Here is a 13,928-nt window from a genome sequence, read left to right on the forward strand (position 1 = left end):
AGAGAGAGAGAGAGAGGGGGGGAGAGAGAGAGAGAGAGAGAGAGAGAGACAGAGAGAGAGAGAGGTGTGTAGAGAGAGAGAGAGAGAGAGAGAGAGAGAGAGAGAGAGAGAGAGAGAGAGAGAGAGAAACACCAGTAACAGGTAACATAATCTTACAGTGCCATGAATGAATCACATTCCAACAGAACAGACTCAAAACAAAGAGCTCTCCAAATCCCTTCTCCTATGCCTGAGTGTTTGCGTCTGAAATGGCACCGTATTCCCTACACAGTGCAAAGGCCTCTGTTCAAAAGTAGTGCACTAAATAGGGAGCCATTTAAAACGGAGACAGTGTCTCTAGCTGGGGCAAAGAAATCAGGGGCTGTGTAGCCATCGAGCATCTTAGAGTAGAGTGATGATTTAAGATCAGTTTTGACTTTTAGACCACAATGAATAAGACAACATGGACAGGTGACAACTGGTCATAGATCAGCAGATCCTACTTAGAGTCCCCTGTTTCAAGGACAGTTTTTTCCATCTACGTAACATTGCAAAAAATCTGAAACTTTCTGTCCAAAAATGATGCCAAAAAATGAATCCATGCTTTTGTCACTTCTAGATTAGACTACTGCAATGCTCTCCTTTCAAGCTACCCCGATAAAGCACTAAATAAACTTCTGTTAGTGCTAAAAAACAGCTGCTGGAATCTTGAATAGAACCCAAAAATGTGATCATATTACTCCAGTGCTAGCCTCCCTACACTGGCTTCCTGATAAGGCAAGGGCTGATTTCAAGGTTTTACTGCTAACCTACAAAGCATTACATGGACTTGCTCCTACCTATCTTTCTGATTTGGTCCTGCCGTACATACCTACACGTACGCTGCGGTCACAAGACCCCTCGGGTTCGTGCTGGGGGGAGATATTCGTGGGCTATACTCTGCCTTTTCTCAGTAGTAAGTTACTGGTTGAAGATATCCCTCTAGTGGTGTGGGGGCTGTGCTTTGGCAAAATGGGTGGGGTTATATCCTGCTTGGTTGGCCCTGTCCGGAGGTATAGTCGGATGGGCCCACAGTGTCTCCCGTCCCCTCATGTCTCAGCCGCCAGGAATTATGCTGCAGTAGTTTGTGTCGGGGGGCTAGGGTCAGTCTGTTATATCTGCAGTATTTCTCCTGTCTTATCCGGTGTCTTGTGTGAATTTAAGTATGCTCCCTCTAATTCTCTCTCTCTCTCTTTCTCTTTCTCTCTTTGGACCATGCCTCAGGACTACCTGGCCTGATGACTCCTTGCTGTCCCCAGTCCACTTGGTTGTACTGTTGCTCCAGTTTCAACTGTTCTGCCTGCGGCTATGGAAACCTGATCTGTTCACCGGACGTGCTACCTTGTCCAGGATCTGCTGTTTTTGTACCGCACCTGCTGTCTCTATCTCTGAATGCTCGGCTATGAAAAGCCAACTGTTGCACCCTCTACAACCACTGAGATTATTATTATTTGACCCTGCTGGTCATCTATGAACGTTTGAACATCTTGGTCATGTTCTGTTAAAATCTCCACCTGGCACCCGACTGGTCACGCCTCAGAGCCTGGTTCCTCTCTAGGTTTCTTCCTAGGTTTTGGCCTTTCTAGGGAGTTTTTCCTTGCCACCGTGCTTCTACACCTGCATTGCTTGCTGTTTGGGGTTTTAGGCTGGGTTTCTGAACAGCACTTTGAGATATCAGCTGATGTAAGAAGGGCTATATAAATACATTTGATTCATTGAATTTGATTGATACATATGGCACCAGAGCTACATGGTGTTTTACACTACGCTACAGTTGGTATTTACTTAGCAACTACATGGTTAAAATTGCAATTGCATAATAATTAGTCTATCTAATACCACTTTTTATTTTTGGGGATTCATCAAAATTAGCCCTACTAAGTAGGCCAACAAGTTGGATATCAAGTAGTTACCAACTGTGTTGAATTCTTTGTTGCAAATACGATCACATAAAACACATCCAAAATCTCTCAAACAAACTATGCCTTCATCCCAATTGGCACTCTAGTCCTGATGTAGTGCACTCCGTTTGACCAGGGCCAATAGGAGGCGCCATCTGGGACGTGACCTGCTTTAAACTCCAGGCAACATTGTTAGGTGTGGAGCCTGATCAAACATAATCCTATTGTCTCCGTTCCAGTTTGGGTGACATCATCATTCCTTTGATTAGGACCTGGCACCCAGTAAAGACTGAACAGCAGTCTAAGCCACACATTCCCCCACTTGTTAAAGATACATTTACAAACAGTGTCACTACTAAATATGGACCTGTGTGTTTTGGACCTGAGATTCAGTATTATCAACTAGCTTTATATGTTTTATGTGTGAGTCAGAAATCTGGACATGGTTAGAAAACGTCAGCCAAGCTGCGCCTGTTCAAGTATGATATGTTGTTTTTCTTCCTGGTTGGTTATACTAGTGTGGAGACACGTGAGAAGAGTAAGGGGAGTGAGAGCTCTTCAAAATCCCCCTGGTAAATGACCAGTAGTGCTGAGCGATTAGCCAAAAAAATGTAACAACTAATTGGTCAACGTCAGTTCAATTATTCAATTTTTTTCTGTGAGGTCAATGTGCAGTTTCTCTAGAGAGAAATCAGATCAAGCCTGAACTGTGTGATGTAGTAGGGCGGTCACTACCATCATGGCACTGTTATTCACTGTTTTATTCTGTGTTGTTTCAGCATTCAATCCACATAATGCATACAGAAACCAAAAATCCTGATCATTTTATTAATAATCGAACTGACCTCAAAAAGCACTAATTGCTCAGTACTAGAAAACACACACACACACACACACACACACACACACACACACACACACACACACACACACACACACACACACACACACACACACACACACACACACACACACACACACGCACACACACACACACACACACACACACACACACACACACACACACACACACACACACACACACTATTCGCACACACACACACACACACACACACACACTATTCGCACACATACATACACACCTGTTTTGGAAATCCATTCCACACTTCCCACGTATCATAAAACCATTCTTTCTGAAATACAAAACAAAAAGAGAAACATGCAGTGAAATCTTTAAAGAACATCACAGGCCAATCTCATCATGCTGCTTTCAATTTCAACTGGCATTGCCCTCGAGGCCTTCAGACACTTGCTGAAGCCATCACTGTCAAATTCCCATAGAGCTCATCTCTCTGTCCTCTCCTCCCCTCTTCCCCTTATCCGCCCCTCCCCTCCTTCACTTCAGGACAGAAGGACTGAAAAGAAGTTCTCCATTTCAGCTCAACTCAGATAATATTTTTATTCCATTTTGACCTTCTCCCTGCTTTTACCCGGGACAACCTGTTAAAGTTCTACTTTGAGGATGTTAATTTCATGTGTATAACATATCATAAAGTGTTAGGAATTTGTTTTTGGTGTGTGTTTTGGTGGTATTGAATGTAACAGAGTTAAGACATAGTAACCTCACACCACATCTTGAAATCTCTTCACACGCACTGAATTGCTATCTTGTAAATACTTGTGTTTGTGAAGCAGAGGATCACTAGAGTCACTACTCACATCATACAGGGACACAACTCCTCCAATTAACGCCAACAGATAGAACACAAACCTCCAACTGCAAAACAGAGACAGAGACCGAGACAGACAAGGGACAATAATATCAGAAGATGAAAAACACTACTGAGTGAAAGGTGAACATGTGGAATAAGCATACTCTCACACACAACACGCAGTTTTACCTAGCCTCTCTGAACTTCTTCAGTACTCCGGGACGATCCTGGTTTCTTCTCTTTCTGAACCAGCGCTCCACCTGCCTAACGCACCAGCCGCTCTTCTTAGACAGACCATCTATAACTGCCTGGGAGGGAGAGAGGGAGGGAGGGAGGGAGGGAGGGAGGGAGGGAGGGAGGGAGGGAGGGAGGGAGGGAGACAGACAGACAGACAGACAGACAGACAGACAGACAGACAGACAGACAGACAGAGTTCAGAACCAAGTGTGTTTGATTAGCGCCAGCGGCCAGCTAAACAGGACTACTAACCCTTATGCTAAGTTGACTTCAATACATTGGGGTAAATCAGATGTCACCAACATCACTTTAGTAGGGCAAATTTGTCCCCACTAGCTGGCTACTTGTTTCATTTCGCTGGCTACTTGTTTCATTTCGCTGGCTACTTGTTTCATTTCGCTGGCTACTTGAGATTTCGGGAAGACACTGGACCATGAGCAAAATAACCATCAGGGTATTTAGATCTGAGAGAGAGAGGTCTCGTGGTGTGAGGTTTCAATAATCTCTTCAAAGACTGTCAGGACCGTCTGATGATATACACACATCAGGAGGCTCACACACACACGCACGCAGATGCACACAGATGTGTGGAAATTCACACACACGAGCACACATAGCCACACAAATGTGTGTGCGTACACACACAAGCGCATATAGACGCATTGACACAAAGACTTACACATACGCTCGCGCACACACACCTCATGTGGAGAGATGGGTAAAGGGCGAAAGTCATGTGGATAAACATTAACATCCCTCATGACCACATGGTGAGTCATGGACCAAAACATTTGGCCTGGAGCACAGTATCTGCATTAGAGGTTGGTTAGCTGAACATCTGGGTGATGTACATGATCACAGGTCTGAACAGCAGATATACTGTATGATAGTACTCCTGTCTGAGCCAGAATGGCCCACAGGGCCGGAGCCCATCCCCCATGATACAAGTACACCCCCTGGACAGGTGAATTAACTTGAATCCAGCCAAATGTACTTGAATTTCTATCGCAGTGCCGTATGCTACAATCCAGCTCCTTAATGCTGACTCCCTAGCAGAGCAGCGCCAGGAGATATTTGTTGTCTTTGGTATGACTAGACCAGGGATCAAACCCCCAACCTTCCAATCACAGGGCTGACACTCTAACCACATGGCCAATGAGTTGGTCAGAGCATCAGCATCCTCCAATCAGGATGTCAGGAGTGTCAGATAGGCAGGGTGCCAGATGGCAGGGTTTGACCAGAGTGACAGATACGCAGGGTTTTAGCAGGCTGCCAGATGGCAGGGTGCCAGATGGCAGGGTTTGACCAGAGTGCCAGATGGGCAGGGTTTGTACTATTCATTAGAATGTGTATAATCTCATAGTGCAATGACGTTTGATATTGACACTAATAATTAGGTATATATGTAAAAGGTGTGATTTCTAATGTGTAGGGTTAATACCTGGCCAGGGTTTCTGGAGTGAGAGAGATAGTAGAGTTCGAGGATGGGGTTGTCTGGTACTCTCAGTCTGGCCTTCTCCCGGATCCCCACTGAGGCTGCTAGTGGTGTGGCTATCAACCTGGGGGACAACATACAGACACAGTTAAATATATTGGACTTTACAATGGGGCAGAATGTTCAGATTTTTTCATTTTCAAAACTGGTAGAATTTTTACCTTGTAGGCATATGCAAGTTACCACAGGTGAGATTAACTACACGGCAAACGAGAATCATTGCCTACAACTAAATTAACTTGAATAAACACACAGATGCACACACGCACAAACACAGTAGCAAAGCAGGCTAAATTGTAACTTAACATCTACTTCCCTGTAGCAACCTATAAAAGGGGCTTTTTTTGTTCAGCGAGCTCTCCTTTCAAACTGGTATCTGATGAGTAGGAATTCTATGGTGTAGGGAGACAGTGAGGTAGAGGTTTGAACTAAACATGGTTTAGTAGTATATAAACAGCACGGAGTATGAGCCGGTTCTCTGGACACAGCATTGTCCTGGACTAGAAACCATTTCAATGGAAAATCTCCATTCAACAAAATATAATATATTACAGTGATGTGAAAAAGTATTTGCTAATTTTCTCTACTTTCACATATTGTTTATACTGAATGTTACCAGATATTCAACCAAATCTTAATATTAGATGAAGGAACCCGAGTGAACAAATAACACAACAATGACATACTTATTTCATAAACAAAGTGCAACACCCAATGCCCTGTGTGAAAAAGTAAGGCCCCCTTAGACTCAATAACTGGTTGTGCCACTTTTAGCTGCAATGTGTGGCAGGTAGCCTAGTGGTTAGAGCATTGGGCCAGTAACTTAAAGGCTGCTGGTACGAATCCACAAGCCGACAAGGCTCTGTCAACGTGCCCTTGAGCAAGGCACTCAAACCTAATAGACCCATGACGTCCAAAAAGTGATACTTTTGACTCATCTGTCCATAGAGCATTCTTCCAAGAGTCTTGATGATCATCCAGGTGTTTCCAGGTGCTTTTTGGCAAACTTGAGTCAACTGGTTAGATGAGATGGGTCCCATTATGTCTGGAGAAAACCAAACACTGCATTCCACAGTAAGAACCTCATACCAACTGTAAAGCATGGTGTTGGTAGTGTGATGGTTTGGGGATGCTTTGCTGCCTCAGGAATCAGTTATCTAGACGACTTGCCTTAATAGAAGAAGCCATGAACTCTGCTCTGTATCACAGAATTCTACAGAAGAATGTCAGGCCATCCGTCTGTGAGCTGAAACTGAAGCACAGCTGGGTCATGCTGCAAGACAATGATCCAAAACACACAATCAAGTTTACATGAAAATGGCTAAAAAGCTACACATTTGAAGTTTTGGAATGGCCTGGCCAAAGTCCAGACCTAATCCCAATCGAGATGCTGTGGCAGGACTTGAAACGAGCAGTTCATGCTTGAAAACCCACAAATGTCGCTGAGTTTAAAGCAGTCCTGCATGCAAGAGTGGGACAAAATTCCTCCACAGCGATGTGAGAGACTGATCAACAACTACAGGAAGTGTTTGCTTGCAGTCATCGCAGATAAAGGTGGCACAACCAGTATATTGAGTGCAAGGGGGAAATTACTCTTTTCACACAGGAGAATTGGGTGTTGGATAACTTTGTTAATTAAATAAATAAAATAAGAATCCATTTTTGTTGTGCTATTTGTAAACTCAGGTTGCCTTTATCTACAATTAGGTTTTGGTTGAAGATCTGATAACATACAGTATCAAAAATCAGAAAGGAGGCAAATACTTTTTCACTACACTGTACATGACATTTAGCAGACTTTTATCCAAAGACACATGCAGTCAAGTGAGCATACATTTTAGGTATGGCTGGTCCCGGGAATTAAACCCTCAATCCTGGCAATGCAAGCGCCATGCTCTACTAACTGAGCCAGGACTACAGGAGAACATGTTTCTTAGTCAAGGCTTAATCTTTGTCTGGGAAACTGCCCCTATATGTTCAGCAAGCTCACCTTTCGAACAGGTATCTGACCAGTAGGAAGCCTATGGCGTAAGGCAACGTCACATAGAGGTCAGAGGCTTTGGCGTAGACACGCCCATCTCTGTCCTCTAGGTCCGCCCAGGTCAGGTTGACTGGCAGCCAGAAGCGGTCCCACCAGATCCACTCATATAGGGTGTCAATCATCCTAACGACACAGGGTTGGAAGAGGAGGGTTATGTTAGAAAACACATGTCAATAGGTATCACGTTATCGAACAGAGGAGGCTGGTGAGGAGAGGACAGCTCATAGTAATGGCTGAAATGGTGTGAATGGAATGCTTACAAAAACATGGAACAAGTGTTTGATACCATTCCATTTATTCCGTTCCAGCCATACTAAGCTCTCGTCTTCCGATTTCACGTGCCACCAGCCACCACTGTTATCAAGTGAGGCCTGATGAAGACCTAAAGTAAAGTGGAAACAATGTCGCCAATAAACCACATGGGAGCAAGATTGCAGTGTGCAGAGTCTCTTTCAATCATTTGCTGAATAGATGGTTTTTATATCCAGCACCTCAAAGACATTGTTTACATTGTTTGCAAACATTGTACCATCTAAACCGCTGTGAAATATATTTTCAACAACCAAAAAACATTGTATTTTCAGCAGTTTGAACCTGGGGTACGAAAGGCTAAGTAAAAAAACGCGAAAAGGAAACTTAAAGAGGGGAAGCATAGAAATAGTATACATGGAAATGCTTCAATGACAATGACAGATCTATAACTCCCATCTATATCTGAATTCTGTCAGGTTGAGCACAAAGCTATAGAATGACAGATCTATAACTCCCATCTATATCTGAATTCTGTCAGGTTGTGCACAAAGCTATAGAATGACAGATCTATAACTCCCATCTATATCTGAATTCTGTCAGGTTGAGCACAAAGCTATAGAATGACAGATCTATAACTCCTATCTATATCTGAATTCTGTCAGGTTGAGCACAAAGCTATAGAATGACAGATCTATAACTCCCATCTATATCTGAATTCTGTCAGGTTGAGCACAAAGCTATAGAATGACAGATCTATAACTCCCATCTATATCTGAATTCTGTCAGGTTGAGCACAAAGCTATAGAATGCAGCTTTAACCATGTGTTTGAAGTAATACAGTTTGTTTACAAGTACACTGTTTACAAACAACAGAGTAAAACAAACAAACTAATATTTTGTGTTCTGATGGGGTTAGGCAATTGAACTAAGCTGATAATTCACCTATAAAAGTTAGATTCTTCAAGAAACAATCTGTATATACCGTTAATTTATAAGTCTAAAAAATAGAAGTCCCAAATCGCAGATTGACCCTTAAAGATGGAATCTGCAGTAGAGGAAACAGAGCCACTGTCCGCCCCATGGCTGCTGTTACTGTGTGTTTTGTTAAAGAAGGTGAAGAGTGTAGCAAAGTCAAATTGCAGTACACCATTCTGCTGTTCTATTCTATTCTGTTCTATTCTATGCTGTTCTGTGCAATGATGTCCAAGAGAAAAACAAATGTTGGTGTTTGTTCTAATCTGGCAGACTGACATGGCAGTTGAACCAATAGGATTACAGTTAAGGGGTTGAACTTAGAATTGGGTAAAGTTTGCATTTGCATGTACTTTATTTATTAACCAAGAATTGATCATGACATGTTGTTCATAAATCACTAGTTCCGGATTTCAAGAGTGCATTCATTCACTATCAGTCAGATTTGATGCCATTTTACAACATGAGTTGATGAGTTCGTTGGACACCAGTGCTGTAGGTCGTGTAGATAGTGTGGGTGTGTATAACCTAGGTCACTCCAGTCAAGTGCACATGAGTTGATGAGTTCGTTGGACACCAGTGCTATAGGTCGTGTAGATAGTGTGGGTGTGTATAACCTAGGTCACTCCAGTCAAGTGCACATGAGTTGATGAGTTCGTTGGACACCAGTGCTGTAGGTCGTGTAGATAGTGTGGGTGTGTATTACCTAGGTCACTCCAGTCAAGTGCACATGAGTTGATGAGTTCGTTGGACACCAGTGCTATAGGTCGTGTAGATAGTGTGGGTGTGTATAACCTAGGTCACTCCAGTCAAGTGCACATGAGTTGATGAGTTCGTTGGACACCAGTGCTGTAGGTCGTGTAGATAGTGTGGGTGTGTATTACCTAGGTCACTCCAGTCAAGTGCACATGAGTTGATGAGTTCGTTGGACACCAGTGCTATAGGTCGTGTAGATAGTGTGGGTGTGTATAACCTAGGTCACTCCAGTCAAGTGCACATGCAGTTCTTTATTTCCAATACAAATATTGACACAACAGCCTTCGCCTCTTTCTCAAGATGCTTCCCCACACCTAGTCCAACACACACACGTCAGCAGAGAAAACATCACTGGCAGTGATAGTCAATGAAATCCAGGGCTGCAGCCTAGCAACATATATCCCAGTAAATCACAGACTAGACTTTTTTCTATGTCGTTTTTTCTAAACCAAGGTCAACGCTGAAACGGATCACAACCCCTAGTGGTCAAGTCATGGTTCAAGAGTTATGGAGTTCTTCGAATCCCAGATGGCAGTGAGTTGACATACAGCAGGGTTCCCCCAATTTTATTAGGCCCCCCAAGTTTTCAGCCCAATTATTTATTTATTGTTGGACATAAGACTGTAAAAACAGCATGAAATCAGCTCCAAGTGATTTTAATGTTGTAAATGTGTTCCCAAGTATTCCCACGCCTAGCAGAGCCGTGGCGTATACAAACCAAGCAAGGATTGAAATGATGTCATAGTCACATATTATATTGGTTTGGGCTTCTTGCGGTCAATATGCAGTCTACACCCGAACCATCCACTCAAGGAAGTAATCATCCCTAGGCTGAATCTAGTTGATAATCCCTAACGTACGACTGATTAATGTGAAGGGAAAACAAACTACTCGTGAATAATGTCAACAATATCAATAGGGGGCCTCTATGGCCCTGGGCAGATCTGATGACACACACACACACGCCCCTAAACGAGTGCAGACTATTTACTCTTCTTGTCATTTAGTCTTTCACACTGATGTGTGTGTGTGTGTGTGTGTGTGTGTGTGTGTGTGTGTGTGTGTGTGTGTGACGTGCTCACGTTTGTGTGTGAGACTCGTTGCCCCCATGGGGTCCATTTTGATGACATCACTGCTGATGTCAGCACATCCCAGGGCTCTCTGCAGTGTTCTGTATAGTCAGTGTGTAACTCAGCACATCCCAGGGCTCTCTGCAGTGTTCTGTATAGTCAGTGTGTAACTCAGCACATCCCAGGGCTCTCTGCAGTGTTCTGTATAGTCAGTGTGTAACTCAGCACATCCCAGGGCTCTCTGCAGTGCTCTGTATAGTCAGTGTGTAACTCAGCACATCCCAGGGCTCTCTGCAGTGTTCTGTATAGTCAGTGTGTAACTCAGCACATCCCAGGGCTCTCTGCAGTGTTCTGTATAGTCAGTGTGTAACTCAGCACATTTCACTGCCCTGCAAAAACATAACAACAACGCCACATCACAATGACTTTGCAGAGACAATGGAACCACCAACCAAACACATCTACAGGTCGAAATGGAACAACAAAACAAACTTTTAACCACAGAAATGGAATACTAGTTATATTGCTGTGGTCTGATGGGCAATGTCCTTTCTAGTAATTCTGTGTCTATGCGTTTAACCTTATCTTGCACTGATTACACATCTGTGACGCAATTGCATTATGATTCAAAGATAATATTGTGGCGCCAAGCATATTACATACTGGCACTACCTAGCCTGAGTACCTGTATGTTTGTTTTACTACAACAGATACAAACTACCTATCAAACACCTGTCTATCAAGTACCTGTCTATCAACACCTGAACAGCAATAAGTCCAACTGACCTGTGTTAGTATGCCACTGAGAGAGCATTCTGGAATGGCAGTGTGCAATATGTATGGTGTATGTTGCTGTATGAGATGAGTTCAATGTGTATGACATGGGTAATATTCAGTGTAGGGTAGGTATTATTGGTCTCTCTCTCTCTCTCTCCCGCTGGTATCTGTCCATCTCTTTCTCTCCTCTGACTCTCTCTCTCCCTGGTCTCTCTCTCTCTCTCTCTCTCCCTCCCGCTGGTATCTGTCCATCTCTTTCTCTCCTCTGACTCTCTCTCTCCCTGGTCTCTCTCTCTCTCTCTCTCCCGCTGGTATCTGTCCATCTCTTTCTCTCCTCTGACTCTCTCTCTCCCTGGTCTCTCTCTCTCTCTCTCCCGCTGGTATCTGTCCATCTCTTTCTCTCCTCTGACTCTCTCTCTCCCTGGTCTCTCTCTCTCTCTCTCTCTGTTGCTCTCCGCTCTCTCTCTCCATCCTACATACAGGGGCACAGGGTTCAACTGTACTGGTATCGTACTTTTTCATCAACTTTCTCAAGCATGATAAATGTTTGTCGGTTGGGAAGCATACCAGAACTAGGGAGTGATTTATTATCTTTGACGTGCATGAAGAGATAAAATACATACATCACACAAAAGAGGTTTGCAGAATATGACTGAGTGGGAAAGACGTTATACGTGTATAGAGACATGATTAAGACAGAACCTAGAACAGACTGTATGCTCAACTCACATAGTATTTTAATGATTGAAAAACAATGGCTCCAATGTATCAAAGATGATCTTTAGATTTTAACCCTGAAAATGACTGTTCAGTCCAAAACGTACAACTAAGTGCAGAATAGGAGGCCAAGAGGTGAAAGGGAGGATAAATAGTGTTTTCCTCATTCCACACACACACACACACACACACACACACACACACACACACACACACACACACACACACACACACACACACACACACACACACACACACACACACACACACACACACACACACACACACACCACTAGATATCCCAAAGAACTGTGACAGGCACTGTTAACTGTAAAGCAATCCGTTTCCATGAGTACATGCTCTCCAAACACAAACATCTTTAGAGTAGAGTAAAACCAGTCAAGATTTATCTTAAAACTCTGATTACATTTGGAGATTTTTTATAGTTCCATTTAAACCAAAATGGTAATTACACTTCACTGGTTGAATGCTGATGACTTCACGTGGGCGATCCAGCTAAAGTGCCAGAGATCCATCATAGTTTGAGTTTAGGCCGGTTACAAAACTATAAATCAATCAACCTCGAGAGCGTTCAGAAAAGCCTTAGGTGGAGAATCTCTATACACTCACTGACCTACTAAGAAAACAGAGGGTCTATTCAGTCCAATCCTAAGATGTAAGATAGAGCTTAGCTCCTCTAACAGGGGGACATGCTCACCTGAAAGAGACGATTTAACATCAACCTCACTCATACAACTCCCACCGGTTGCTTGGGACAGACGCGAGTTGAAACCCGCTCCTCCGTTAACGAGGACAGGTGTAAAACAACAGAAAACCAGCTATTCACATCCCAGGTAGAGGACCCCAGACAACACTCCTACAGCACATTCCCTGAAACCATCCAATGAATCCAAGGTCATAGGGAAACAGAATATACCACAAGGCTTCCCACCGTTCCACCCTCAATATGCAAACCAGGTAAGGTAGGTCCTGTCCTCACCCTCAGTAGGGAAACCAGGTAAGGTAGGTCCTGTCCTCACTCTCAGTAGGGAAACCAGGTAAGGTAGGTCCTGTCCTCACCCTCAGTAGGGAAACCAGGTAAGGTAGGTCCTGTCCTCACCCTCAGTAGGGAAACCAGGTAAGGTAGGTCCTGTCCTCACTAGAGCTGTTGATGTAATGTTGACTGTGGGAAACAAACAGGCGTGACAGTCCCTCCATTCAGTAGGCAGGCTCTCTCTCCCTCTCCCTGTCTTTGTTTGACATTCTTTAAAGGGTCACACCCAGCTCAGGCACAATTGGACAGGAGTTTTTTTCCTTCCCCTCCAGGTACGTTGTCGTAGAGGGACGATAATGGAGAAGTGTCACGACGCAACACACACAGAGAGATAGAGAGAGAGGCACACTAACCCTGCTACCTGCAGTCAAAGGTGCCCTCAGGTGATAATCTGTGGATTGTTTGCATTGTTCTCCAGATAACGCAGACAGGAGAATAGGAGCTACTCCTCCACACAATAGTCCCTCTAGTAAAACATAGAATGAGGTGAAAACAGAAGGAGATCAACAGAGACAGGTGGGAAAAATAGTGACGTTTGGCTGGACTGAAGGGAGGGAACCAAAAGAAAACATATAGTTGAAAGAGGTGTGTGTTTACTTACGATGGTCATGCAAACAGGATGTGTTGCTTTTGGAACGTCTTTATCATTCACATGTAGTTACAAATGAAAGGAAGTGGTCATCATAACCATCCCTTCATAAACAATGCTTACCTTGAGTTACCATCCAACCACAAGGTCCCCAAAAAGAGCATCCATTCACAAATAGGATGCCATGAAAAATGTTAAAGTATTAAAATATACATTAAAGAAATCTAGAAGCCGCTGTTGAAGGATTCCCACAATTCATGCTTATTCCATCCTGATTCCAGGAATCTTCCAAAAGCACATTTATTTCTGTCAAACTGGGAATTTTGGTAAAGTTATAGGAATTTTACAACACTCAAAATATTACAAATGAGACCAA

At 43.5% G+C, this 13,928-nt stretch overlaps 1 protein-coding gene across 5 annotated transcripts in view; it reads right to left on the minus strand.

Annotated features, from left to right (window-relative positions):
* The window catches only part of LOC110517996 (ceramide synthase 2-like), a 28,856-nt gene extending 15,437 nt beyond the window's left edge, over positions 1 to 13,419 (minus strand). Inside the window, exons 1-6 of one of the 5 annotated variants that reach the window (XM_036981256.1) lie at positions 13,030 to 13,419; positions 7,315 to 7,488; positions 5,271 to 5,388; positions 3,782 to 3,900; positions 3,600 to 3,657; positions 3,023 to 3,073 (exon numbers count right to left, since the gene is read on the minus strand). In XM_036981256.1, the coding sequence (XP_036837151.1) occupies positions 3,023 to 3,073; positions 3,600 to 3,657; positions 3,782 to 3,900; positions 5,271 to 5,388; positions 7,315 to 7,487 (519 nt within the window). In that variant the 5' untranslated portion in view covers position 7,488; positions 13,030 to 13,419. Of the gene's footprint in view, positions 1 to 3,022; positions 3,074 to 3,599; positions 3,658 to 3,781; positions 3,901 to 5,270; positions 5,717 to 7,314; positions 7,489 to 12,869 lie in introns of all 5 variants that reach the window. The other 4 variants (XM_036981255.1, XM_036981253.1, XM_036981254.1 and 1 more) reach the window with 4 other exon arrangements.
* Positions 13,420 to 13,928: the final 509 nt, after the last annotated feature.

The sequence above is a fragment of the Oncorhynchus mykiss genome, chromosome 6 (assembly GCF_013265735.2).
Source record: "Oncorhynchus mykiss isolate Arlee chromosome 6, USDA_OmykA_1.1, whole genome shotgun sequence".
In the NCBI taxonomy this organism is placed as follows: Eukaryota; Metazoa; Chordata; class Actinopteri; order Salmoniformes; family Salmonidae; genus Oncorhynchus; species Oncorhynchus mykiss.